The following is a 24,341-nucleotide window of genomic DNA, read 5'->3' as shown; positions in this document are numbered from 1 at the left end:
TGTGGCAATGTGAGCTTTAGAACCCAATATGAGTTTAATAGCAATGCTTGGAGACTAACAGGCAGAAAGTGATCAATTCAACATTTGGTATTGGTTTAATGATCAAGACCAATTAAATGAAATGGCCTTAGCAGGATACATACATGTGACAAGGTGACAGTGTCAAAGTATTTCAGAGGTGGCTTGCGGAGCAACAATATCAAGAAAAGCACAATCTTATTCCACCCATTTGCCCTCTTCTTCTCTTGGCCCTTGGGAAGTCTTCCTATGTGTGGCAGGTGTTCTCTCAAACATTGTGGAAATACCCTTTCCAACCGTCTTCTGTCAAACCCACCCACTTTGAGATGAATATCAAGTTTAATTCTCATAGTCAATTAACTTCTGGAAATTACCTGCTTTAAAAACACACATCAATTCTGTTGCCAACAGCTTAATCAAGTTTTAATTTAAAGCTTAAGAGTTAGTGAACCATCTATGTTTAAAGGTACGAGTTAAATCATTTTGAATGAAATAATTCACATTTTCTAGAACTGACTAAGTCACAGGGACAAGGAGGCTTTAGGTATACCATGGCTGAGAATAGCGATACAAATGATAATCATGAATTAAATACATTTTTCATAGTTGGTTGGTACAGCCATTAACAGGAGGATATCTGGGGAAAAGATGTGTGTCCTTTTTAAATTAATCACAAACCACTTGTAAGGAAAGGGGTGTATGATTAACAAACATCAGGACAAGTACTTGAGCACCAGCTTTTAAAAACACTTGCCTTTAGATATTATACATAGTGCTGTTGATGTTCCTAGGCAGCAAACAGACAAGTCTGTTCTGAAGATAGAGGATGAGTGAAGGCAGTTCCCAATGACTTACACAGAGACGTGTGATGCATTGCCACAGTAAGATGCCTTATAATATATCTATGTGGGTGCAACAAAGAAGAACACCCTCCTACAGTCTGCCTGAAACCACCTGAACTTTACCAGGGCAGCTCACAGCCAGGACACATTTGAATGGGCTCCCAGAGGGGAGAGCAGCAGGTGTCCTTGAAATTAATTTCCATTACGCTGTCAAGCGCCACACACAGACAGACGCAGACGGACCACCTGACCAGCTCGCCCCACCACCACCCACACACAAAACGGTTTGTGGTCACTTTCTCAGCGGCTCGCTGCTACACATTTCTTACTGAAACAAGGGAGAGAAACAAAAAATAACTTCAGTAAATCAAAGATCACTTTATATTGTGAACTTCTATCCTTATATTGGCCAAGAAGCTTTAGAAAACATTTTTGTCCTGCTACTCCAATGTTCCAGGAATACCTAAACTACTGATAAAGTCAACCAGAATCATTTGAAAAAATATATTTAAAAAGAAAACAAGAGGGCGAAAGAATCCAGGTTACAATGAACACAGACCTCATACAGCGGAGATGAACAGGCCTATCCTCTGTGCATTTGTTTCAAAAGCTGAACTTTCACTTTCAATATGTACTTCGAAAGAGAAATACAATGCAAATTCTTTACTTTTGTATACCTGAAGAGGCAATTTCAGATCGACTACAGATGACCTGAAATAATATGGTTTCAGGCAAAAAATTTAACTATGCAAATCATGGGCTGCGCAATGTTTCCAAACCACACACACTGAAAGTGGCCACGCCACTACTAGACCAGTAGGATTTTATCTTCAGAACATCTGAAATTGAAAAGAAAATAAATTAAATGCATTTCAGCTTTACACTTCAAGTATATTCATATATAAACATATTTCACTTATACTACTTATATATCAATATACTTATCAATACTGTGTGCATATGTATGGATGTGTATATGTATATATCTATGGAAACTGTAGAAAAAATATAAATCCATTAATCTAAATAAAGAATACACAATCGAAGTTGATATAGGTAACTTGTATGACTTGTCTTTTGTATGGGCTGCATTTACAAGCCTGTGCTTGTGACCTGTCGATGACCTCCAAATATATTCAAACAACAAGAAAACTGTTACCTCTAGACCTGTGGGAGGCACTCTTTGCTCTGATCAGAAGCCAGATCTGAGCTACAAACACTGAATTGTTTTCCTGTGGGAGAACCAGGGTATTTAAACCCCATTTCCTGCTGATCCATCTTATCAGCTATCTGGAAGGAGACTCATCACTTATCATTATTTGCGTCTAGTGTGTGTGTGTGTGTGTGTGTATGTGTGAGGTACTGTTCATGTTTTATACTGTATTCGTAGACAATCTTTAGTAGCTGCACCATGGGTTGCTGTGTGAGTGCTGTAAAGCATTATTCAGTAGAGAGTTATATCCTCTATTGCTTGGCATATGCATAGCACAGAGAAAAAGCCTCAGATGACGTGGATCTCTCATCTTATTTCCAACCTGACCACACGTTCTGTCCTGGCAAACTCTCAGGGGAGGCAATCCAAGAAAAGCAACACATGAGAATGAAGAGGGCCCACATGAAATATATTTACAAAATACAGTTTCCTCTATTAAACTATGCTGATTTAATACCCTCCCATAAGTAATATTAATTGATTTAATCCAAATAAATCTTTCTGGGTGACTGCGAGATTTACTAAGAGAAGTAGCTAACTCAAGGGTTCAACAGCAGTGTGCCCACCTGTGATTTGAACTCACAGCCCTGTGGGTACTAGTGCAAAGCCCTTATACTGGTGTGTAGAGGAATAATAATGCCCACTTTTACATCATAGAGCACCTTCTAAAAATGACAGTACAAAACTGATCCTTGCGTATTGTTTTGGATTCTTACTGACCTTGGGTAAGCATTGCAGACTTTCAGGGGGTAGTGGAACATATCCCTGTGTCAAAACTTTTGTAGACAATAAGAATACAAATTCATGAAAGAAAATAAGGTTTCAATAAATGATTGGGGGTGCTAGGCTATTCACTACCTTATAAGTAAATGATGAAAACTTCCTTTTAAGAAAGGAAGTATTAAAACTTCAATTTAGCAGTGAAGAAAATCGCTATTGTGAAGAAAATGTATATAAAATGCAATCAGGTGCTGATAAAAGGCAGGACTATAAAGCTCCAATTTGTTGGTCCTACGCAAAATAGACAAACCTTAACTCTGATACATCCTCAAAAATACAAGCTACATCCAGAGTCAGAAAAATATTTTTACAATGGTTTACATACACTGAAAATGTTATCATAAGAGTTATATTATAAACCCAGTCATTGGAGACCACCTGTTCTACAGTAAATACAGTTGATCTCAAGGTCTGTATGAACAAGGAGCAGACATTATCAGTGCAACACCTGCACAAGACACTTGCAAATCTGTGGCACAGTTTAGTACATGCTACTCAGTCTGGAGCCCAAATGAATGCAAACGTAGCCCATATAAATAAGGTATTCCAATTATTGTTCCCCTGTTGACCGATTAGCAACTTAGAGTTTTGGATATTATAAAATTAAAGCAGGGGTAAGAAACCATTAAGGAGGCTTTGCCAGTAGGTATGTTACAAAAATGTTCAATGAAGGAAAGTCATCCAAGCTATAGGAAAAGCCCTGTTATACGGCACCCTGGGGACCTGGCCGGTGCTGGATAACCAAATTTTCCGGTTGGCTGAATTATGCCTATATTTTTTTTTTTAAGAAAGCAACAATATAATATGGTAAATAAAATATACTGTAATCACAAGGCAATAATGTAGTAATGGAAACTAGTGTAATATGCTACTATAAAAGTATACAAAATAAATGTAAACGTAAATAAAAGATCCTGTAGATGACTGATGAGCTGACGTAAGCAGTAGGACTTTCTTTTCTGTCAAGCCTCTAACGAATGTCGATCTTCTGATTTAAAGTGAGCACAATCCTTTGGTGCTTCACTCCTGTACTCATTAATGGATTTTTAGATAATGCAGGGTTCCTGGTATTCCATGAAATGCATCACAGAGCAATAGCAACTGCTGTAACAATTTACAAATAAAGGAAGACCCGGATGCAGGGCCAAACATCTCGTTATACAGCATAATGAGTCTTTACATAAAAATTCAGGTTAGTCAGCTATGGATGTGTTTTGGGGGAATGCCATTTTTATGGATATCTGAGTGCCAGATAACAGAGCATTTGCTGTAGATGAACAAGACAATAACAGGTGTTTCAGAGGAACATGGAATACCAGCAGTGACATCATGCATCTTGACACTTTGCATAACTGTATGCAACTCCCAGAGTAGAAAGTGCTAAATGAAGACCTTTCTAATATACCTTCACTGGAATTTGCACTTTTAAAACCAAGAAAGCTCAGATGCCCATTATTTCACTGCACAAAGCCTGAACAGGATTGTTATAATTACTTTTCAAATCTAAGAGCCTGAAAATAATCTATAAACTTGGTTAAAAAATAATCTGTTTAATAAAATTAATCATAATCCATCATAAATAAAAAATAAAATCCCTTCCACATAAGCTATGTTTATTGAATATGCATTGTAACTCTGCAGCCTACAGTATAAATATATATTTATTTTATTTTTTTCACAGGTTTAACTGCAGCAAATAAATAATATGCTTCCATATTTTACAATACAGGAAATGTGGGATTTGGCCACACTATCATTCTGAAACACAAAAAAGAATACTAGATTAACTATCTAAAGGTTTCGAGAAGCGATACAGGCTGACAGTGAAAGTAAGCCTATGACGTAGGAGATTTAGGGGGGTTGTCTTAAATTAACCATTACTTGATGAATACTGTAAAATATACCAGTTTGCTACAATTGCTCTTGAGGGGAATTTGGTTTAGCTGACATTACAGGATGGTCAACACACAATGGCACAAAGGAAGTGTGCAATTCATTCCCAACTGAAAGTAAGAATATTTTATTAATAGTTCAAAATCTCCCAGCACTTAAAGTGGTAGGTTATAATAGCACCTGTCCCATGCCATCTGAAAAGTCAGTCATCCAAACTGCTAATTGGACACACTTACCTACATCTGCAAAAACACTACTGGATTGCCTTGCCTCAAGTAGGATAAGGAAATCTGAAATAAGTGGCAATCAGAATCTGGGAAATTGCTAAATCTACCGAGCATTCCAAGCACCAAAAAGCTCTTTTCAAAGACGCCTATTAAATTACCCAGAATTCTCTGCATGCTTGAACAGAACCAACAGATATTGGCCGCATAGACAATCAGAGCTATGTTTGTTGCCCAAGTCACCTGACGTTGAAGTCAATATGGTACTTATGGGAAACATTGTTGTAGTCAATCCCTAAGGTATTCAGAACATAAAACTGCTTTAAGCAACTGGCGGGCAGTGGTATTTTATGGTTATATTCTGGCAATCTCACCATTTCAATGTCTGTCCATTTGGGTAATAGTAAAGCTAGAAATAACAGATAATATGAGGTGGTTTATTAACATGACTCATAAGAATGGTTTTATTGAAAACTATTTTGAAAAAAGGACCAAGGTCATGTAGCTGCTCAATCAGCCTATATAGAAAACCCCCTGCAATCCCTAGCAATGATGTGCCAACACCACAGGAATCCGACTGCTGAAAATGCCTGCTAACATCTGATAGACACAGATTAGAGCTGACTTCAGAATAATAAATACATAGGGATGAAGTTGATGGTTTTTAAATTATGGGCCCATTTCCTGTATGTATTTTGGTTTAAATTCCAGGTGAACTTTCAATAAAGTAAACCATTCACCTGAAATCTTTACTTTTTGAGAAAGTTTTAAAAAGATGGAAGAGGTGAGAAGTTAGCATGAACCCTGTTGCAAGTGCTGAAATGAAGAACTCAAGTTTAGTGATATTGATTGAATGACTTCATGCTTATTATAGGTGTTTCATACAGTACAATTTACACCTATGCTTGTACATGACTTGGTAACCTATTAAGAGTGGTTAATATTCAGGTGTGCAATAAATACTTACAAAACAAATTAAGGACATAGAGCAAACAGAGATAATTCTATTTTTATTTATGTATTTATTTATTTTGGCAACAGCACCCTGCCCTGGCCAAATAAGGCCAGTTTTGAAACCAAAGGTAATTCAAGACATTTCTGAAGTTGGTAAGAGGGTTGTGTATTTAAGATCTCGGAAAACCATAAGATTTAAGGGGGTCCAGAGGAAGACACCTGAAACACCCTGATATAGTAAAAGAGGCAATGAGTAAGAAAAGTATGACATCAGTATACCATGATCTTACAATTGCTGTATGACTATATGAAGGACTAATGCAATGCTTTAAATATAGTACTAAATATTGACTGGTACTCTTCAAAACCTTAGATAAAGTCATCTGCCAAATAAATAAATAAATATGTGCTGCCATTTCATGGAAGTTCAGCATGGCTTAACCTGATAAAGCAATGAACAAGCTAACTAAGCTTTATCATCTTTTTCCCCTCTTTCTTAATAAAATGACTTTGTTAAGAACAGTGTGAGGATGTTGTGGGTTTTGTGACTAACATGATTTGACAAGCGGTGTTAACATAGTGAATGTACATGGTGGGCAATAATAGTATTACCCTAAGTTTTAATTATTTGCTCTTTAAATACTGTCAAAGCAACAATGTCTCAAAGCACAAAGAAACTGTAGAAAACTATGCCCTAAACCAAGTGTAGCTCATTTGAAACTTGAGTTCTACTTAAGTGACATTTAAACAATTATAGACCAAGGAACTCATCACACTACAGGTACATCCTTACAGTCCTAATTCCTATTTGGTAACAAGAGGTGAGGGTGACAACGCAGTGTTTAATCACAGTTTTACAAAAGACCAAAAGGTCCTGTATTGGCATAGGTACTTTCAATAGTTAAACATTTCCACCCCACACATTTTTAACATTATAGACTGAACGTCTACTTCATACAAACCAAGTCATCCAAACACAGACATCACTAGCATATAAATCCATCTACTAAAGTGTAAGACACCGAGGTTGGGTATTGTGGATATTCAACAAAGAAAGCACAATTACACTTATGTCTGTACACATGCACAAGCACTTTAGTGGATTCTTAAAAATCAGTATGACAAATGACTAAGAGGAGGGGACAACAAGAGGAAAAGGACCCTAACCCCCCCCCCCTAATCAAACATACACACGTCTGATAAATATGGTAGCATTTTGTGCATCTGTTCAATAGCGTTATCCTTTAATTATAGCACTATCGGAAATTAACCCAGTTTAAGCAAGGTGTCCAAAACACTAACAGGGGTCTTGGTCAGACATAAGTGACTTACTTCCAAGGCAGGCGATAGGACTGTGGAAAGCTTTTACGTCGAGGTTAATTCTAATGTGGAGAAGCCATTACAACATAGTGCAAACATTGAAAACCCTGCATTTTCGGAAAATGTGTCCGTACCTTAATAAAGGGGAAAAATCTACTTCATATTGGGTTTTAAGAGTTTGTGCCGAGTACCTTGTTCCACAACCCTGCCAACTATTCAACTAGGACAGAAAACAAAATCACCTACGAGACTAAAACCAATATGGACCCTCTTCTCGACTGATTTAGCGTGCTTGAAACTTCACTTTTGCAAACCATGCCACCAAACTGTACGTTATTAGACACAAATGGATATTAAATTAAATATTTCCATCGCAAAGATCACACGTAGTCAGTAATTTAACCAAAGTGTAGGTTAAAACTGAATGCTTAACTTAGATCAAGTACCACGTAGTTTTCAGCCTGCTACACACACAGCAGTTAAAAGAGGGGAAAAGATCGACTTCATTTGTCAAATTAAATTCAGAAACGTAATTTAGAGTATTTTGAATGTCAACGAACTCGTAAAATGACAACACAACCGGCTCAAAAGTTATAATTTAGGCCTTAAACGTGTACTTTGCCTGAAATCCACAAGCCTAGGCCTCATAACTCGGGTCTGCAGCCTCGGATTCGAGTACAAACAGAAGCCGCGCTGAGGGCGCTCCCAAGCCGCTTGCATATTTTGGTTCAAGTAAGTGTTGAGGACTTTAAACTGTCCTGCTTTCCGTCACGTTCTTTCCACGATTTAAAAAAAATAAAGGAAAGAGGTTTTCAAAACAAAAACAAAAACAAAAAACAATTAGAAATAAACACATTGTATAACTTTCTCTCCTTTTCCCCCCTCACAGCTGAAACATGGCCCTGTCAAAAGCGTCAAATTCTGTACCCAAATTTAACGTTCACTCAGTATCTGTGGCTTACTCTCTTTTTGTATATACATATATATATACACATACCTATTTACCACAGAGCTGAGACATTTAACTTATAAAAGAGACAGCTGTAACTAGAACCAACACACGCAAACATTAAAGGAAGCTGCTTGTTCTTAGCAAAACAATGCAGTTTCTCGATAAGAGACTTTGCCCATTCATGGAAAACCGAACTTGATGTAAACTTATTAATGAGCGAAGCAGGGTCCATTACGGCTCTAGTAACCTCTTAACCTGAAATACTGTGCTCCTGTGTGCTGTGGTCTCTACCTTATGAGGTGCTGCAAATCTAAAACACACCGGGTAGGAGGGGGGGGGGGGGACAAACTATGAGATCAACCAGCTCATCAGCATCGAATTTGTCCCGGCGCGGAATGAGCCCAGAAGCTCCCGATCTCTCGAAACGTGTTCCTGGATCTCCCGGGCACACTCGTGTCGGGCGACCGCCGAGGAGCCCTTCCGATCCGGCCAGGGGGGGGATCTCGTGTTGGTGTGTATGTGGAGACCTGTAGATCTACTGAGCGAGGCGACCGGGCTAGCGTTAGCAGACACAGAGAGAGCGCCGGTACTCACATTGCTCTGGCTATCGATGGCCTGCAGCAGCCGGTCTCTCATCTGCTGCGGGGTTGCCGAGGCCGCTGTCATTGCCTGGCTGGTGCGGATCGGCGGGCGGGGGGGGGAGGATTCCTCCGAAGAGACGGGTGGGTGACTTGCAGACACTCACAGGCCTTTCGGGAGATGTGCTAGGAAGTGGAGCGGCATGTTTTCTGTTGTGCTTTATTTTTGGTTTCTTTTTTGTGTGTATAGATATATATTTATAGGTATATATCCCGGGAGATGGAGCTCCGATCTCGGCGGTGTCTCACTATCTCTCCGGCGCTCTCCTAACTCCTCGGCTCCCTGATATAAACTGGAGCAGAACGCTCGCCCGGCGCATGATGGGAACACACAGGACGCACGAAAGCCCGACGTAAGCGTCACGACGTCGGCACGTCCACACCTGCCAGTTCAGCACATGCTCAGAAGTGTGACAGACAGCGGGTATGATGGGCGCTAAGTATTACGTGTATCTGATTAATATAAACATATTTTATTATGAACATCCATACACCTATTTCATGCTGCACGATTAAAACAATATTTGATTATCCCCCCAATGCATTTCATACTTTCGTAATTCTGCGTCGGCAATGTGCTCTTGCTACCCTTAACCCACTTCTGGAAGTATTGTCTTGAATGAGGGGAGAATATCTGTTAAAATCCTTTTTTACCCGCCATCATAAGAAAGATTAAATCTATATATTGCATAGCTTGTATTTCGTACACAGACATCCGTTGGGAAGTCTTGTATAATAACAGATTTTTAATTAATAATGTATAATGATTAATAATATAAGAAGTCTAAATGATGTGCTTTAGCAAATTAAAAATAATAATAAGACAATAAATGGTATGAAGCTGCAGGCTGGTACATAAATGTAGAAAACTATTTTCCCAGGAAGAAATAATAATCCTAAAATGACAAAATTATTATTATTTTTAAAACGGTTCCTTTTTAAGAATAAATGCAGGGTCTATGGGAAATTATTGCTTTTACAATAGCTATCTTATTTAAAATAGTTCATATTGTAGGACTGTACCGTGACACAAGATTGATTATATAACCTGAAATGTATTTGTAAAATCTCTTTTGTTCCTCAGCACAGTGCCACCTAACCGATTTATAGGGCATTGCCTTGGATAACCTAGAAAGCAAGAACGACCCCTGCCGGAAAACCTTGTGCAAATAAAGAGAAATATATGGTCAACTATATCACAAAACAAAGTTAATGTTCAATCTAACACTGGGCACTATAGATCTAGATCTATATTTGTTATACATGTAGGTAAATAAAATAAATAAGATGCATCTATTTGTGTTTATTTCAATCAATGTTTATTTTACAGACAAACGTTTGCAATCAATAATAGCACTTCAATATTGAAATCTCAGATAGAAACTGTCTGTATACAACAAAGGTTTGGAGTTGCTTAGATCAATATATATGTTTATAGAATCAATCACCAAACTATATATCTCATTAGATAAACAACTACTTCTATAGTGTTATTCATTTACACCCGACGTTAACATTTCTATAGGAAATGTGTATAACTCACTGTATCCCCACAGTGCTGACTGTAGATAACGAACAATAATGAGACACTTTTCATTAATCCAAATGTAGAGCTTTATATTGATATAAATAGAGAATAAAAGTTGAAAGGTAAGTTTGGGGAAGAAACAAAAACTACACAATGAACAAAATATACAAAATGTAACCCACAGATATGTAACTACCTATGTTATATATGTATTTTATTAGCTGGTCCATTCAGTTCACGTTCCACCATTTTGTTTTTGGCCGCAGCAAGTACTGAAAAGCACAGCACATGGTCTGTATTTGTGTCAGACTGTATCGGGTAATACATGAGACAGGGACATTGTAGGGGGAATGCATAGGGCTGATGTTCTTTGTTGTGTATATGGGAGGATTAGAGTCAGATTTTGAAGAGTTCAGGGAGGGATGAAGAAACAACTGTAACCAATTGTCTTGAGCCATTACACAGACCATTCTGAAAAGGCATCTACAAAGAACTAGTGGAGGATTATTGTGCTACACTCAAACAGCCATTGTTACAGATTTCCCAGCATCATCCATGCATTGGCTTCATTGGGCAAAAGGGGTACAAAAAATACAAATAAAAATACTTCACATTATTGAAGAAAAAATCTATCAAAAGTTTCAACAGTCTGAGAATCCTGAATATATTTAAAATGTTGCATGATATCTCCCACCAAATAGATGCAACAACTTTTCTTCCCCCTTATGACAAATAACCCTACACCAAAACATGTTCATTTGTATATTCTTTTTTTTTTTTAAGTCTTGAAGTGGTGGGTCGGTGTGTGGATCTTTTTCTACACCCTCTTCTTCTGTAGCGTTCATTCTTATGATCCAAACAACCTGCAAAAATGTAGCAGAAAGAAAACGAGGCCCAGTTTAGAAGCAGATATTCCCTGAAACACATTACCTTAGACATTTCATATCATTGTTGGAAGACATAATCCAGTTTAATTATGCATTCATGTGTTTTTGAGTTAAGATACTCATCATTATCCATGACATGTGAACAATGTAATACCAATGCATTTAATTCCAGATATATCCAGGACAATCTTCAGAAAGCGCACTTACAAGATCATGCAAAACATCATGAAGATATTCCATAAGGCGATAAAGATCCGGAAGTAGCGCAGACTCAGAAGAAACTCTCGGATGTTGTCACCTTAAAATAGAAGAAAGACAAATATATAGATCTGACCCTCTTTGGCCACATGGTCATGTTTTTTCTTCAGGTTCTTCTCAACTGGATCGACTGACATTCTCATTCTCAGTTATTTCCCTTCAGTGAATTTCTTCTTGGATTCACGGCCATTTGAAAATGTGCTCTAAGCAGGGCATGTCATTTGTAACGTCTAAGCCGTGTTATTATGAACCCATTTCCTTGTTAGAAATGCTCAGATAAGACCCAGCACTGTTTCAATGCAACAAATCCAATTCCACACCAGCCTAGCACTTTGAGGAGTGAATTAAATAGGAATAAAATGCCTGACATTAACTCAGACGAACTTAGTTCTACATAATCAGGGAACATCACAAAAATGATTTTATTTCCAATTACCTGTAGTGGGCCCTCGAGACTCATCTCCAAATCCTTGGGTATCTTTCTTCTTCCTGTTGCAAAGGAGACACACAGTTTGTCTGGGATACTGTTGACATTTACACATTTGCTTGTTCACATTTATGGTACTCCGTCCTATTCCCTCATTTGTTGTAGTCACCATAGCCTGCAGTGTATTTTACTCCACTTGAGATCCCATTTCATTTTTAAACCATTGTATTATCCACTGCATTATAGTTTTAAACCACTATACACCTGTTTCAGTATGAAACGCTTTACAGTTACTAGTTTTGCATCACCTTGGCCATAGACATCTGTCAAAAAAACAAGCACATAGTATAAATAATAATACCAATCAAGTTACTTACAGCTTAAAATTGAGGACTGCTCCTGCGTTCATAAGCAACGTCCTGCAAGAAAAATCATCTGTTTTAAACCTTTGCCACACAGTAATAACAATGTGAGAAATTTGGAATCTAGAAGTAAATACAGGTACAATTTAAATTACATCAGGGTATATTGATCTGTAAGGGCAATCATCTGAAAATAAGAAAAAGATTTTCAGAGTAAACAACTGTAAAATATCTTCTGTATTTTTACTGGAGAAAAACAAATCACAGTCCAAAGATGTTGTACTGGTCAATTTTGTGCAGTTACTTTCTAAAGGATATCGCTGTATCAAACAAAAACATACAGTGCATTACAGAATTAGTCAACTATGGAAATATGCTAATATTGTACTTCATTCTTTATTTCCGCATATACTATTGTACAGTTTTATTATTATTATTTACATATACAGTTCCCTGTTGAATGTGGGTCGCTTTGGACAATGGTGCCAGACAAATAATAACAACAATACACAACAATTACCTGAAATATGAAACAAACTATAGGCCTAAACATTGTTAGACACCAAGTAGAAACAGTAAATCATAGTTACATTGTCAAAATTACTATGTACAAAATTTAGTAATATACTAATTAATATACATCCTTCTATAACGTAATCGTGAAAAGATCGCTTTATTCAGAAACACTCTCTTCACCATTTACAACAACACCTGAGATACGTCTGTATTCATAAATTGGTTTATTTACCCAAACAGTAAAATATCGCCGATCATTTTCGTCCAGCTCACCAACACAACATTTACAGCCTAACCCTACCAGTATGACTGACTTCCCTCCTGACGAATCGCTGGCCAGTTTATCAGTCTTCCTCCAATCGTAGCCGTGAAGGCGGACGCAGTCTAGCCACACACGTTTGAATGAGGAACGTGTTTCCTGGTTTAGAAACAGGAACTTCCGTATGCTAGGTAGCCGTGATGCATCCTGGAACATGTAGTTCGCAAGTCTGAATGTGCTGCTACTACTACTACTACTACTACTACTACTACTACTACTACTACTACTACTACTACTACTACTACTACTACTACTACTAACTATTATTATAATTATTAAGTAATCTATGAAATGTATGATTATAGTATAAGCCACTGCAGGTCTAAAAGTGAGGGGGCAGAATTAAAGATCTATAGCACATAATGATTATTAGCGAATAGGTCCTTATGCATCACATTTCTACTTAACTACTCAAATACTTTAAGGCTGTTTATTTTATAGAGTACTGATTGGGAAGTGATAGTACAGTATGGAAAGTTAACTGGTAAACAACTTAATTGTGTTTTATCTTAGTGCTGGTGTACAATAGAAATGGATATATAAAAAGATAATTTTACTTCATTTGTTTAAAACAGCCAATTAAAAATCAAAAAATATTTTGCAAAGTCCTCCATATTTTCATGTTCAATCTCTGTGTGTCTGTGTGGCAAATTATACGCTACACAACTCCACCCTCCAGTTTTGAGGGTGCTGTCGGGACCCTTCCCATTATTAATTATTATTATTTTCTTTCTTTCTTAATAGAAACTGCTTACCCAGGGCTACATTACAAAATATACACATTTAACGATACACTCCACCACATAGATATCACTTATTATGGCATGGTACTTTTATACCAGTATGTCAGGCAGACAATAATGTTGACTTAATATCCCCATCTGTTGGACTGAAGAGGAGGTGACACTCAAATCCAGCGCGATTGTGTGTGTGTGTGTGTGTGCGTGTGTGTGTGTGTGTGTGCTGCTCCTAGTGTAAATACACATACCGGGCGTAGAAACACCATAGACCTGGCTGTTTCAACTCACATGTTTAAACATGACACATAAATCATTATTCCTCTGCGAGATTTGGATTGGTGTGTCAAGATGTACAGCCGAACTACAAATAAATTCAATGCATCTACTCAAGAGATGCGTAATCCCCCAGGCATTTGTTTAACAAATTTCTATTTTTTCATCCTGTTCAGGGATATTTGCATAGTCAGCGCTGCCAGACACGTGTGTTGTTGTTATCATCATCATCATCATTATAATAATAATTGATTGTGTCTATTCTTATGTTTATTTTAACAAAACATTACTGCAAAATAAGCAAGCTATCGCCTTAAGGTGCCTCTGCAAATGCTATTGTTTTGGGCCAACCCGTTAAAAATAAAGCGAAGATACAAAATTGATACATCTAATAAAGAACAACAAAACAACAATAAGATATAGGCTACCTAGCATTGTGGTTGCAGGGTAAAAATGTGTCCAATGCAAGCAGGACACCTTAAATAAACCAACTCAGTCCTGCAGGAATATTGTTTTCTCCCAAAATACTGCAGTGTGATGGTTGCAGTGCGGGCTGCAGCTGCGAGCGGTTTGCATTTTTTTTTTCTCAGTGCATTAAACAAAATACAATTTTTAGTATGCTGTATCTCCAGGTACAGTCAGCGGTGGATATCCATATTGTGTTTCGCATACATTAAGCTCCCAACGAATGCCTTTCACAGGACGCAAATAATGCGCAGCTCTTTGCAGCGCGTAGGTGGGACTGATAATATTGTCCCTTGAGTGACGTCAGGCATCTGGAGCTGCCAAGTAACACTTGATGCCGTCTGACAGCACAATTTATACAGCCGTGCAAAAAGCTATATTAATAGGGAGGCTCGGGTGAAATACTTTTTACTCGTGGAGACAGGGGTCTACGCAGTGGGTCCAGGACTGGGGGGTAGAGGACATTTTAGAAGACAGAAAACAGGACTGGAAGACAGCTGCTCTGATCCACACGCATATTGAGATTTGTCTATTTGTGCACCATGGAAGTCCTAGCTGCTCTCAACCTGGGCGAAATAACCCAGTACTTTGCCAAAATGTCTATGTTTCCCATTTTTGATCTTGCCTATTACATCGTCTCCATACTGTACCTCAAGTATGAACCAGGTGAGTTGATATGTTTTTGTCTAGATGATTGATGTAGCTAACTTCTGTGGCAACTTTGTGTCTCAGAATAGGCACTGTGGAATATGTATGGATAAATTAATTGAGCCAACTTTCGTTTTTATATGCTCTGATCTTATTCTCTGTTCAGATGCGGTTGTTGCACAGTGTATGGGGATAATTGCAGAAGTGTTTGTTTTGCTTTGGTCATATTTAATTTGTCCAGCCAAACACCAATAATAGATTTGATGCCGTACACAATGGGAGCACGTTTGAATGGCTAACCCTTGTAAGTCGGTACCCAGGGGTAATAAATAAATACATTTAAAAAGTGAATTAGAAATTATTTAACATTTTAGTTCAGAATGAAAGATTTGTACATGTTTTTTTTTTTTTTTAAATGCATGGCAAACAGGGGTTTAACATAGGTATACAATCAATGATACATTTTATTTGCATTATATGAGATGCGTTTTTGTTATATTTATATACTTTTTCAAAGAATTCCCTGTGAAATCAGATAGAGACACAGTGCATACCGAGGCTCCAGTGACAGAGCCTGTAATAAATAGAGTTTCCTTAAATAGAGACCCAGGAAACGCGCACAGGCCATATAGTTCAAACATCCTTCAGTTCACTGCTTTTTAATCTTGATTAAGACTGAAATAGTTTATTGTTGTTGTTTAACTCATCTAGTGTAATCTTGAGCTGCTGCAGACATGAACACCATAGACATTATCTTCTTGTTTTTTTAACCATTGAGGAGTTGGACGTGGGAATTACTGGAGCACAAGCGCTGCTTCCTTTGGGACGCATTTGATTCGGTGCCAGAAAGCCTCTCCGACCAATATCTCATTTAACCCACGTGTTGCTTACTTTTGTGTTTACCCCTAGATTGTCATTGAGTTTCAACCCCATCATGTGCAAAGTATTATTGCAGAGAAACCACAATACCTTATATGGAGAAATATGTGAAAAAAAGGTTAGCAGGTTAGGCAGAGAGTCTTTTAACAGGCCGAATGGAATGGTATTATTTGATTATCATGCAGTGTATCAGCAGCAAACCTGAAATGGGTATAATGTGCCATGGAGGGAGTACTTCTGAAAATCTGAATGTGAATGCAGTCTTGCTGTGAAAATAAATTCCCTGTTGTCAATTGGGATCATGTAAAGTGGCTCGAAACTGATTGCAATTCCATTTCCTACAGCTCTGCTTAACTCACCTTAATTTACTGTGCTTGCCAATTGGGGTGATTGGAAATCTAAACATTGGTCTGCACTGAAGTGCTATTTCAGCGGCCTTGTTGTGCTTTTGAAAGAGAGATTTAATTTTATATTAGCAATGTATTATTGTAGGGGTGGGGGGAGTTGGTCAAGGGTATCCAACTTCAATGTTGAAGGCTTTATGGATATAATTTTAAATCATCAACCTTCAAGAAGTTAATATAATTTAGCCACTGGTTGCGTTAGTGTGTGTGTGTGTGGGGGGGGGGTGTGCCACACTGATTTGACATTCATCTGTGGCCCAGATTCCATTCCTCACTAGCTATTGACGGTCCAATGAATGAGCTTGGGTGGGTGTCAAGGGTCAGAGGTTAAAGGATATCACAGGCAGCACGGAGACCAGGCAGGGTATTTTTAGACACCATTTCGGAGTATCGGTTTCAGGCAAAACTGCGGGCTAATCGTTCTTCATGCTGCCGAAGTGAGAGCACCTGCTTGGGGGGATCTCTGGAGCTTAAGAGGCCTGGCGCGCCACGCAGCGCAAGAGAAGAGCACACTGACTCACAGCTCCGGATTTAACAGTCTATATGGACAAGCAATGTAAATAACAGACTGGAGCTTTCTGGGTCTCGGGAGCAATGGTGTATGTAGAAAAGAGTCAGCTGGCAATGGGGCCAGTAAGTCTCCGTGGGCACCAGGTTACTCTGAGACACATACCCTAACACCCCCACACACACACACGATCAACAGGTTGGCTCCAACAATCCCCCACCCTAGCTACAACCTCAAACCTCCAACACTCCTCCCCCACTCAACAACTCTGCCCCCCCCCAACTTGAATGAGACTGAATTCCTCCCCCTCACACTTTTGAATAGAAAGTTCCACCCCTGCTGAGACAGTACAGGTTGTGAAAAGCTGGCCTCTGAAGATAACACGTATGCAGCACTCCACCTTTGTTACATTGAGTACTGTCACCCAACGAGCATAATGTACAATAACTGATATAAAACTTTGTATTGTGTTTTGGTTATTATGTGTTTTTATTATTATTTTTTAAATTTATTTTTCCCAAGTTCTTCATGTTTAAGTCTATATTTCTGTTATGCTTATTAATACTGAATCCAATATAAAAGCAAACATTCAGTTATTAATCCGTGAACACCTGTGAATGCCTGTGCGCAGTAATCAAGCGTCCATATCATTTTGTGAGGGGTGTAATGCTTGATAACACATTATGTTCTGATTAACACTCATAAACATACCCAAACAGTAGCAGTTCAGGTCACTTCCTGAGCCATGTGTTTAATAACGTGACCCTCCTTCTTTAGTCTAATTGTTCCAGCTGCTTACAGTGCTATTACATTCAAGTGGAATTCCAGATAGAACAGGGTGGCAGTTACAGCATAGATTAACAGACCACAGCTCCTTTGTGGGCCCCCTTTGCTCAGGGTTGCGGATTTAGGCATGAATTAATACACAGAGGAGAGACCTCTCTGGCTGTATTCAGGCTTCCTCTCTCCTCCTTGCTTTTGCACTGCTCTGGAAAGTCACACATTATTTGCCTGTAATCACTTGTACCTGACGAACCAGTCACCTCTAGTGTGCACCTAAACCGATGACGCACTAGCCACTTTGCGATCCTCTCCGTGCTTATGCTCAGGTTCTGAAAAGTTGGAGGACAGCTTCATCGCAACTATTTCAAGTTTAAACAACAGTCCTCTCTTTTCGGTGCCTAGGCAAGATCTGAAAAAGCGTCTTACAAATAAGCTCACACAGCTTTTTCAAATGCGTTCTCTCAGGCAGTGTCATTTCAGTGTGATGTGTGTCTTTAGTGTTTCTTCTAACCCTCTTCCAGAAGCAACAACAACAACAACAAACATCTGTCTAAAGAATTCATCTTCAGCTGGGCATCTAGAGAGCTTAAATCCAGCAGGTTTTACTGGTTACTCTCCAATCACCCTAAACCTTTAAACCTTTCAGCTTGATGAATGAAGCAGGGGTCTGGATCACTTCAGTCATTCAGAGAACATTTGGGACACATCCCCCTTGAGAATTGCCTTTACTGATCAACCGACTTTTTCTTGCTTCATCGACCATAACTGACATCAGTCCCCGTTCTTTGGATTTAGGGTCACCTAGAACACTAACAAGATTAGGGGTTCCAAAACCGGATGGTACAGTAAGATTGTTTGCCAATGCTAAGTTCAGAAAACTGCTATCTCAGTCTTCTGTCCTGTTGCAGGCTCTGTGGAGGTGTCTCGCAGGAGTCCTGTGGCCTCCTGGCTCTGTGCCATGCTCTACTGCTTCGGGAGTTACATCCTAGCCGACATCATGCTCGGAGACTCCCCCATCGACTACTTCAGTAACAACAGCCACATTCTGCTGGCCACAGCTGTCTGGTAAGCTCTCAGAAAGGACCTGGGGTAAATTCCATAAAGTTCCTCCCCTTTAATGTTCCAGGAGTTTAAGGGTGTTGGTACAAACATGGTGAAGTCAATACAAAAGTAAAGGGAAATGCTGTGATATGAGTTATCCAATGCTTAAGATGATTAATTTATTTGCCTTAATTGATCTACCATGTGGAAGGGTTGTTGGGTTGTCTATGTATACAGTTTTATTTCAAAGGGACTCCATTACTTATGGAATTAATACTGAGAACCCTGCAAAGCCTGCGAGACACCACCAACAATTCAGACCTCTGTGTCCATGGCAGTTCTAAAGTGGTGCCAAAACTAAAAAAAACTAAATTTCTCCCCCTTCTTCAAAAGGTACCTGGTGTTCTTTTGCCCCCTCAACTTGTTCTACAAATGCGTGGCTTTCATGCCAGTCAAGCTTGTGCTGGTGGCCTTGAAGGAAGTGGTCAGAGTTCGTAAGATTGCCGCTGGCGTCCATCACGCCCACCACGCTTACCACCACGGCTGGTTCATCATGGTCATTACCGGGTACGTCAAAGGTTGGTATCTCTTCTGCCATCAACACCAGGGTTCTTCAGATCCAGTTCTCGAGGGCCACAATATACTATTTGTAGAGATCTCCCAAATCAGATCTCAGAAATCAGTGGTTCTGTTACATTATTAACTCAAGTTGAATGAAAACCCAAAGACGCTCTTGCCCTTGATAACTGAATCCGAAGAACATTGAGCTTTGCCTCAACAACTTCAGTCAGGAGGATAGGGAAGCAAGGGCGTAGCAGATCAGTGGTTTATGCCTTCTTCTTAATTGACTACATTTTGGTATCTGTATAACCTGTATTGCCAAGAGCAAGGGCATTGGTTGATGGACACGGATAGAGAATTATCTTAGTCACCAGAATGGTGTGTTGATACTGCACAATACTTCAGCATCACGGTGTTCACTTTTACCATACTGATCATCCAATGCCATATGCAGAGTTGACCTCCAGAGGTGGGCACTGGGGTAGAAGCTGGTACTCTGGATGCCCCAGTCATTCCATTTCCAATTCTCTATGTGTGGATCTCACCTTCCACATTTGGTAAAAGCAAACCCTGGGCTACAAAAAAAAGAGCACAAACTAGAGCAGCGATCACTGAGGCAGTACACAGACCTTCCTCTCCACTCTATTTACATCTCGTTCCAGGTTCTGGTGTGGCTCTCATGTCCAACTTCGAGCAGCTGATCCGCGGAGTGTGGAGACCTGAGACCAATGAGATTGCCCATATGACATTGTAAGTCTAATCCCTTCTCTTTGCAAGACGTTACACTGGTTCAGCAAAGGGGAATGTCTTATTCGAGGCAAATTCAGGCACAACCCCTTATATGGTAAACAAATGTGTTTTTTGTATCAGTCTGTATTTTCTATATTCTTTGTCAAGTGACTCTGCAAAACTACTAGTATAGGTAACTGGCACGTTTGTTCTTTCAGCCCCACCAAAGCCAGCCTGTATGGAGCTATCCTGTTCACCCTCCAGGAGGCCCACTGGCTTCCAGTCTCAAAGAGCACCCTCATCTGTCTTTTCACCCTCTTCATGGCCACTGCGAAGGTACTTAAGCCGCACCCACTTCCTATTCAAGAGGAACCACAAAACGTGGACTGTATTGTAGTTCACTGTGTTGTCCCCTGTACTAAAATACTTAACCTCTGTTTCAGGTGTTCATGACCGCCACCCACTCGCATGGTTCTCCATTCGCCCTGGTGGAATCGATGGTCTGCTCTGTGCTGTTCGGCTCCCCAGCCGGAGGCGCGGACCACCACGACAGCCATGAATCCAGCCACCACCCCGCCCCTGCTGCTGCAGTCGCCCCGATGTCTCCTGCCAAGACCAAGGAGGAGCTCAACGAGGGAACCCGCAAGAGGAAGGCCAAAAAGGCAGAGTAGAGTCCTAGCATGGCGCAACAGAACCAGCCAACACAACAACCAAGATAGCGATGACAATAACGACAACAGCAGCAACAACTATTGCCCTCCCAAGATATGCTGGCGGTGATCTCCCATGAACTGGGCTTCATGTTTCAAGAGTGTAATGGACTGTATCATTATGCCCTGTGTGGTAGGAGAGGGGGGTGGAGCTTTAGACGGTGTGATGACTCCTACATTTCCAGTTGTCGTAGTTGTAAACAGAAAGGGTCATAGTTTATTGTAAATAGGAAACAAAATTGAACAAATGGGGTCATACACTTCAGACATTTTTTCCCCCCTGTGATATCATTTATCAACTCCACCCCTCTTTTTGTCCCAAGATGGACTTGTCTGCCTGCAAGTGTTAAGACAAAACATTGTGGGTATTGCATGGTGCCACCCTATCTTGGGAGAGTAATACCTAGGTTTATTCCTCCTCGCATAAGAGACTAGAAAAGTCTTTTTTGGTTGCATTGCCATTGGAAGACAGGATCTTTGGACACAGTTGAAGGATCACTCACCTGGGCAGTACCACATGACTACTGAGACACTTGTCAGTTACTTTGCATTTATTATTATTGCTACATATTTGATTTCCTCCTTTTCGAACCATTAAAACACATCCCAATTCCAGGTCCCAGTCCAAATTGGGCTTAACTGTGAACATGCAAAGAAAAAACAAAAAGCAGGACTGGATTGTCTTGATTTCTTGTAAATGGATTCTTTTTCAATCCAATTCAGCCCCTAAATAAAACTAACAAACATTTTTCCAATGGTGAAGTGTGTGTGAGTTTCTGAGTGTTTCTGAGATTCTGAGATTGGAGGAAACTTAGTTTTCTGTTGGTATATCTAAACACCACACACTAAAGCCCCTTTCACACTCAAATACCAGTACAATGCAGGCAGCGTTTTCCTGATTATTTCCTACCTGAATGCTGGCAAAATGCTGGGAGTTACCCTTTCACACACAAAACAGAGAATGCCGACAAGAGCAGTGTAGCCTTGGGAACAAGACGCTACAGAATCCTGTGGATTTGGGAGAGGAGACACGGACCGGTATTCAGGACGTGTTTGTAAAATACTATTTATTAGGTAAAGTATTTTATATTACAATATAAAACATACAAAGTTTTAATACTAAAAATCACCATACTCGTGAACAAAATTCAAAGTGCAATACTTAAAAACAAATATAATTTTTAGAGACAATCATTAATCAATAGGAGCGATAAAAGATCTCGGACTCGGGCTCCAGCAGGGGGAGATGGCCGTCCCCGGAGGTGGGGTCCCATCACGGGATCCTAAGCTCCCCCAGATCTTGGATGTGCCAGTTCTTGAAGGCTTCCTCCTTGCCCCTCTGGTGTTTCTCCAGATTGAGACCATGCTCCTCTGTGCGATGACAACTGGGTCCAACTCCTGCTTGTTAAAGAGACAGATGTTCCGTCTCTCCCACAGGGCCTGTTTCAATGCGCAGACGACACGCCATCAGCACCTCAGGGTTGAAGATATCAGTCCCTTAGCTGGTCCATAGAGGATCTGCTGGGCGGTCACCCGCACAGGAACGGCAAACCTGCGAAGGAACGGGAAAAACAGGAGCCAGACCCTGCAAGCAGAGGGGCAATCCCTAAAGATATGAGCCTCTGTCTCCCTTCCCAGGCAGGTGTCAAATGGGGCCAGGCCCCTTCTGTACATGAACACTCGGGTGGGGAGACACCGACTCACGGCCATCCAGGAGACATCTTTCTGTGTGTTTGTGAGGCAAACATGCGTAGCGTTAGCCCAGATAAACCGTCAGGTTTCGGGAGCAAAATCTTCTATTCTGCTGGTCTCCTGGGTAGATCTCAACTGGCTACAGGTCCCAGGAGACCAGCGCGGCTTTGTGGAGGCCTACTTTGAGTGGAAAGGCTTGGAGCAGAACAGTGGGGGATTCCACGAGTGCGGCCTGGTGTTATCCATGGTGCAGAGGCCGAGTGGTCTCAGGCTGCTGGCAAAGAAAAAGCGGTTCATGAAACTCACTTTCTTGCCAGCAGCCTGGATGTTCTTTACCACATACGCCACCCCTGTGCCTTAATGAGCTGCACAACGTCCGGTACCTCCCTATCTCCGTCCAGGGCGCCCTTCACCATCTGCACTCGTTTCAGCCTCTCCATTTTACTCCCCCAGACAAAGTGAAATATAATTCTATTAACCAATTTCTTGGTGCCTGGGGGAAATATCATGCCGACGTAGAGAAGTATCAGGAAGAGGATGGCCTTTACGACCAGCACCTTACCAGCCATCGTCAAGGTCCTTGTGCTCCAGCCGTGGATATTCCTTTGAACCTTAGTTAAGGCTTCCTCACAGCTCCCGGTGCCCGTGTTGGTCCCATCGATCGTGATCCCCAGAACCTTGATGAACGGCTTCACAGGGAACATGGTTGGCGGGTCCCGGCCAACAGGCCATGCCTGAGAGAGGTAGACCTCACTCTTGGCCTTATTGACAGCAGCCCCTGTCGCCCTGCAGAAGCCGTCCAGCAGTTCCTCCACCCTGGCCACGGACGGCGCGTCCGTGCAAACCACAGCCACATCGTCCATGTAGGCCAGGGCTTTCAGTTGCTCTCCGCTGGAGCCTGGGAGATGGAAACCTGTGACCCGGGCATCCCGGCGGATCGCCTGCATGAACAGCTCCAAACAGAGGACGTACAGCAGGGCCGACAGGGGACAACCCTGTTGAACCCCCGACCTGACTGGAAATGGTTTGGTCAGGTGGTGGTTCACAAGGACGCTGCTGCTTAGGCTGCTGTACATTATCTTAACCCATCTCCATCACAAGCTGCAGATATTCGTGGCCCACTCTATTGAAGGCTTTCTCCTGGTTCAAGCTGATCAGGACCAGGGGAAGCCTTCTCTCATTCGAGTAGGCCACGACATCCCTGACCAGCATCACCGGGCACCACAGACCTGGTCGGGACCCACGACTTGAGGGAGTGGCCACTGCAGCCGGAGCGTAAGTGCTTTGTCCAGTATCTTGTAGTCAGTGCACAGGAGGCTGACTGGCTGCCAGTTCTTCAGATCCTTAGGATCTCCCTTCTTATGGAGAAGAGTAAGAATACTCTTCTCCATAGAAGGGGCCAGTCTACCCTCTCTGTACACCAACCCCAAGACCTGTGCCAGATCTTCTTGAAGCACCTCCCAAAAGATCTTATAGAATTCAGCAGGGATCCCATTGGGACCTGGTGTCCTTCCAGAGTTGAGACTCTTTATCACCTGGGAGAGTTCATGTGGTGGTGATCTCTGGATCCTCCTCCGCCTCCTCGCCCCCCTCCTTGCGGGACTGAACAGGGACAGAACGTAATGGATCAGATTTTGATCGACCACCTTCTGATCGTACAACCCTGTAGAAGTCCCGCACCACTGTCTCAACAGCCTCTCTGCCCTCCACCTCCTGCCCCAAGGAGTCGATCATGGAGGACATTGCATGCAGGCTGCCTCTCCTTCATTTTCTTGAA

General features: G+C 40.9%; 3 protein-coding genes across 4 annotated transcripts in view; 1 reads left to right on the top strand and 2 right to left on the bottom strand.

Moving 5' to 3' along the window:
- LOC136717921 (mediator of RNA polymerase II transcription subunit 26) overlaps positions 1 to 9,138 on the bottom strand; it is a 14,215-nt gene extending 5,077 nt beyond the window's left edge. For both annotated transcript variants that reach the window (XM_066695494.1, XM_066695495.1), the window contains exon 1: positions 8,791 to 9,138. In XM_066695494.1, the coding sequence (XP_066551591.1) occupies positions 8,791 to 8,862 (72 nt within the window). In that variant the 5' untranslated portion in view covers positions 8,863 to 9,138. The remainder of the gene's footprint in view (positions 1 to 8,790) is intronic.
- Positions 9,139 to 11,127: 1,989 nt separating this feature from the next.
- On the bottom strand, positions 11,128 to 13,150 carry smim7 (small integral membrane protein 7). The gene is made up of 5 exons (XM_066695817.1): positions 13,045 to 13,150; positions 12,312 to 12,353; positions 11,944 to 11,996; positions 11,457 to 11,547; positions 11,128 to 11,225 (listed from the first exon to the last, which is right to left on the bottom strand). Exons 1-5 carry the CDS (start codon positions 13,068 to 13,070, stop codon positions 11,210 to 11,212), a joined length of 228 nt encoding a protein of 75 aa, XP_066551914.1. The 5' UTR covers positions 13,071 to 13,150; the 3' UTR covers positions 11,128 to 11,209.
- Positions 13,151 to 14,935: 1,785 nt separating this feature from the next.
- On the top strand, positions 14,936 to 21,627 carry tmem38a (transmembrane protein 38A). The gene is made up of 6 exons (XM_066695915.1): positions 14,936 to 15,275; positions 18,740 to 18,896; positions 19,266 to 19,450; positions 20,096 to 20,183; positions 20,381 to 20,498; positions 20,606 to 21,627. The coding sequence occupies exons 1-6, from the start codon at positions 15,152 to 15,154 to the stop codon at positions 20,831 to 20,833; spliced, it is 900 nt and encodes a 299-aa protein (XP_066552012.1). The 5' UTR covers positions 14,936 to 15,151; the 3' UTR covers positions 20,834 to 21,627.
- The last annotated feature ends 2,714 nt before the right edge of the window (positions 21,628 to 24,341 follow it).

The sequence above is a fragment of the Amia ocellicauda genome, chromosome 22 (assembly GCF_036373705.1).
Source record: "Amia ocellicauda isolate fAmiCal2 chromosome 22, fAmiCal2.hap1, whole genome shotgun sequence".
In the NCBI taxonomy this organism is placed as follows: domain Eukaryota; kingdom Metazoa; phylum Chordata; class Actinopteri; order Amiiformes; family Amiidae; genus Amia; species Amia ocellicauda.
This window is presented reverse-complemented; position numbering and strand designations above follow the sequence as displayed.

Coding starts and splice junctions, on each gene's coding strand:
- smim7 (XM_066695817.1), bottom strand. CDS start 13,070: ATGATCGGCGATATTTTACTGTTTGG. Junction 12,354..13,044: donor GGCGATATTTTACTGTTTGG/GTAAATAAACCA, acceptor TTTTTCTTGCAG/GACGTTGCTTATGAACGCAG. Junction 11,997..12,311: donor GCAGTCCTCAATTTTAAGCT/GTAAGTAACTTG, acceptor CCTTTGCAACAG/GAAGAAGAAAGATACCCAAG.
- tmem38a (XM_066695915.1), top strand. CDS start 15,152: ATGGAAGTCCTAGCTGCTCTCAACCTGGGCGAAATAACCCAGTACTTT. Junction 18,897..19,265: donor CTGCTGGCCACAGCTGTCTG/GTAAGCTCTCAG, acceptor CTTCTTCAAAAG/GTACCTGGTGTTCTTTTGCC. Junction 20,499..20,605: donor TCTTCATGGCCACTGCGAAG/GTACTTAAGCCG, acceptor CCTCTGTTTCAG/GTGTTCATGACCGCCACCCA.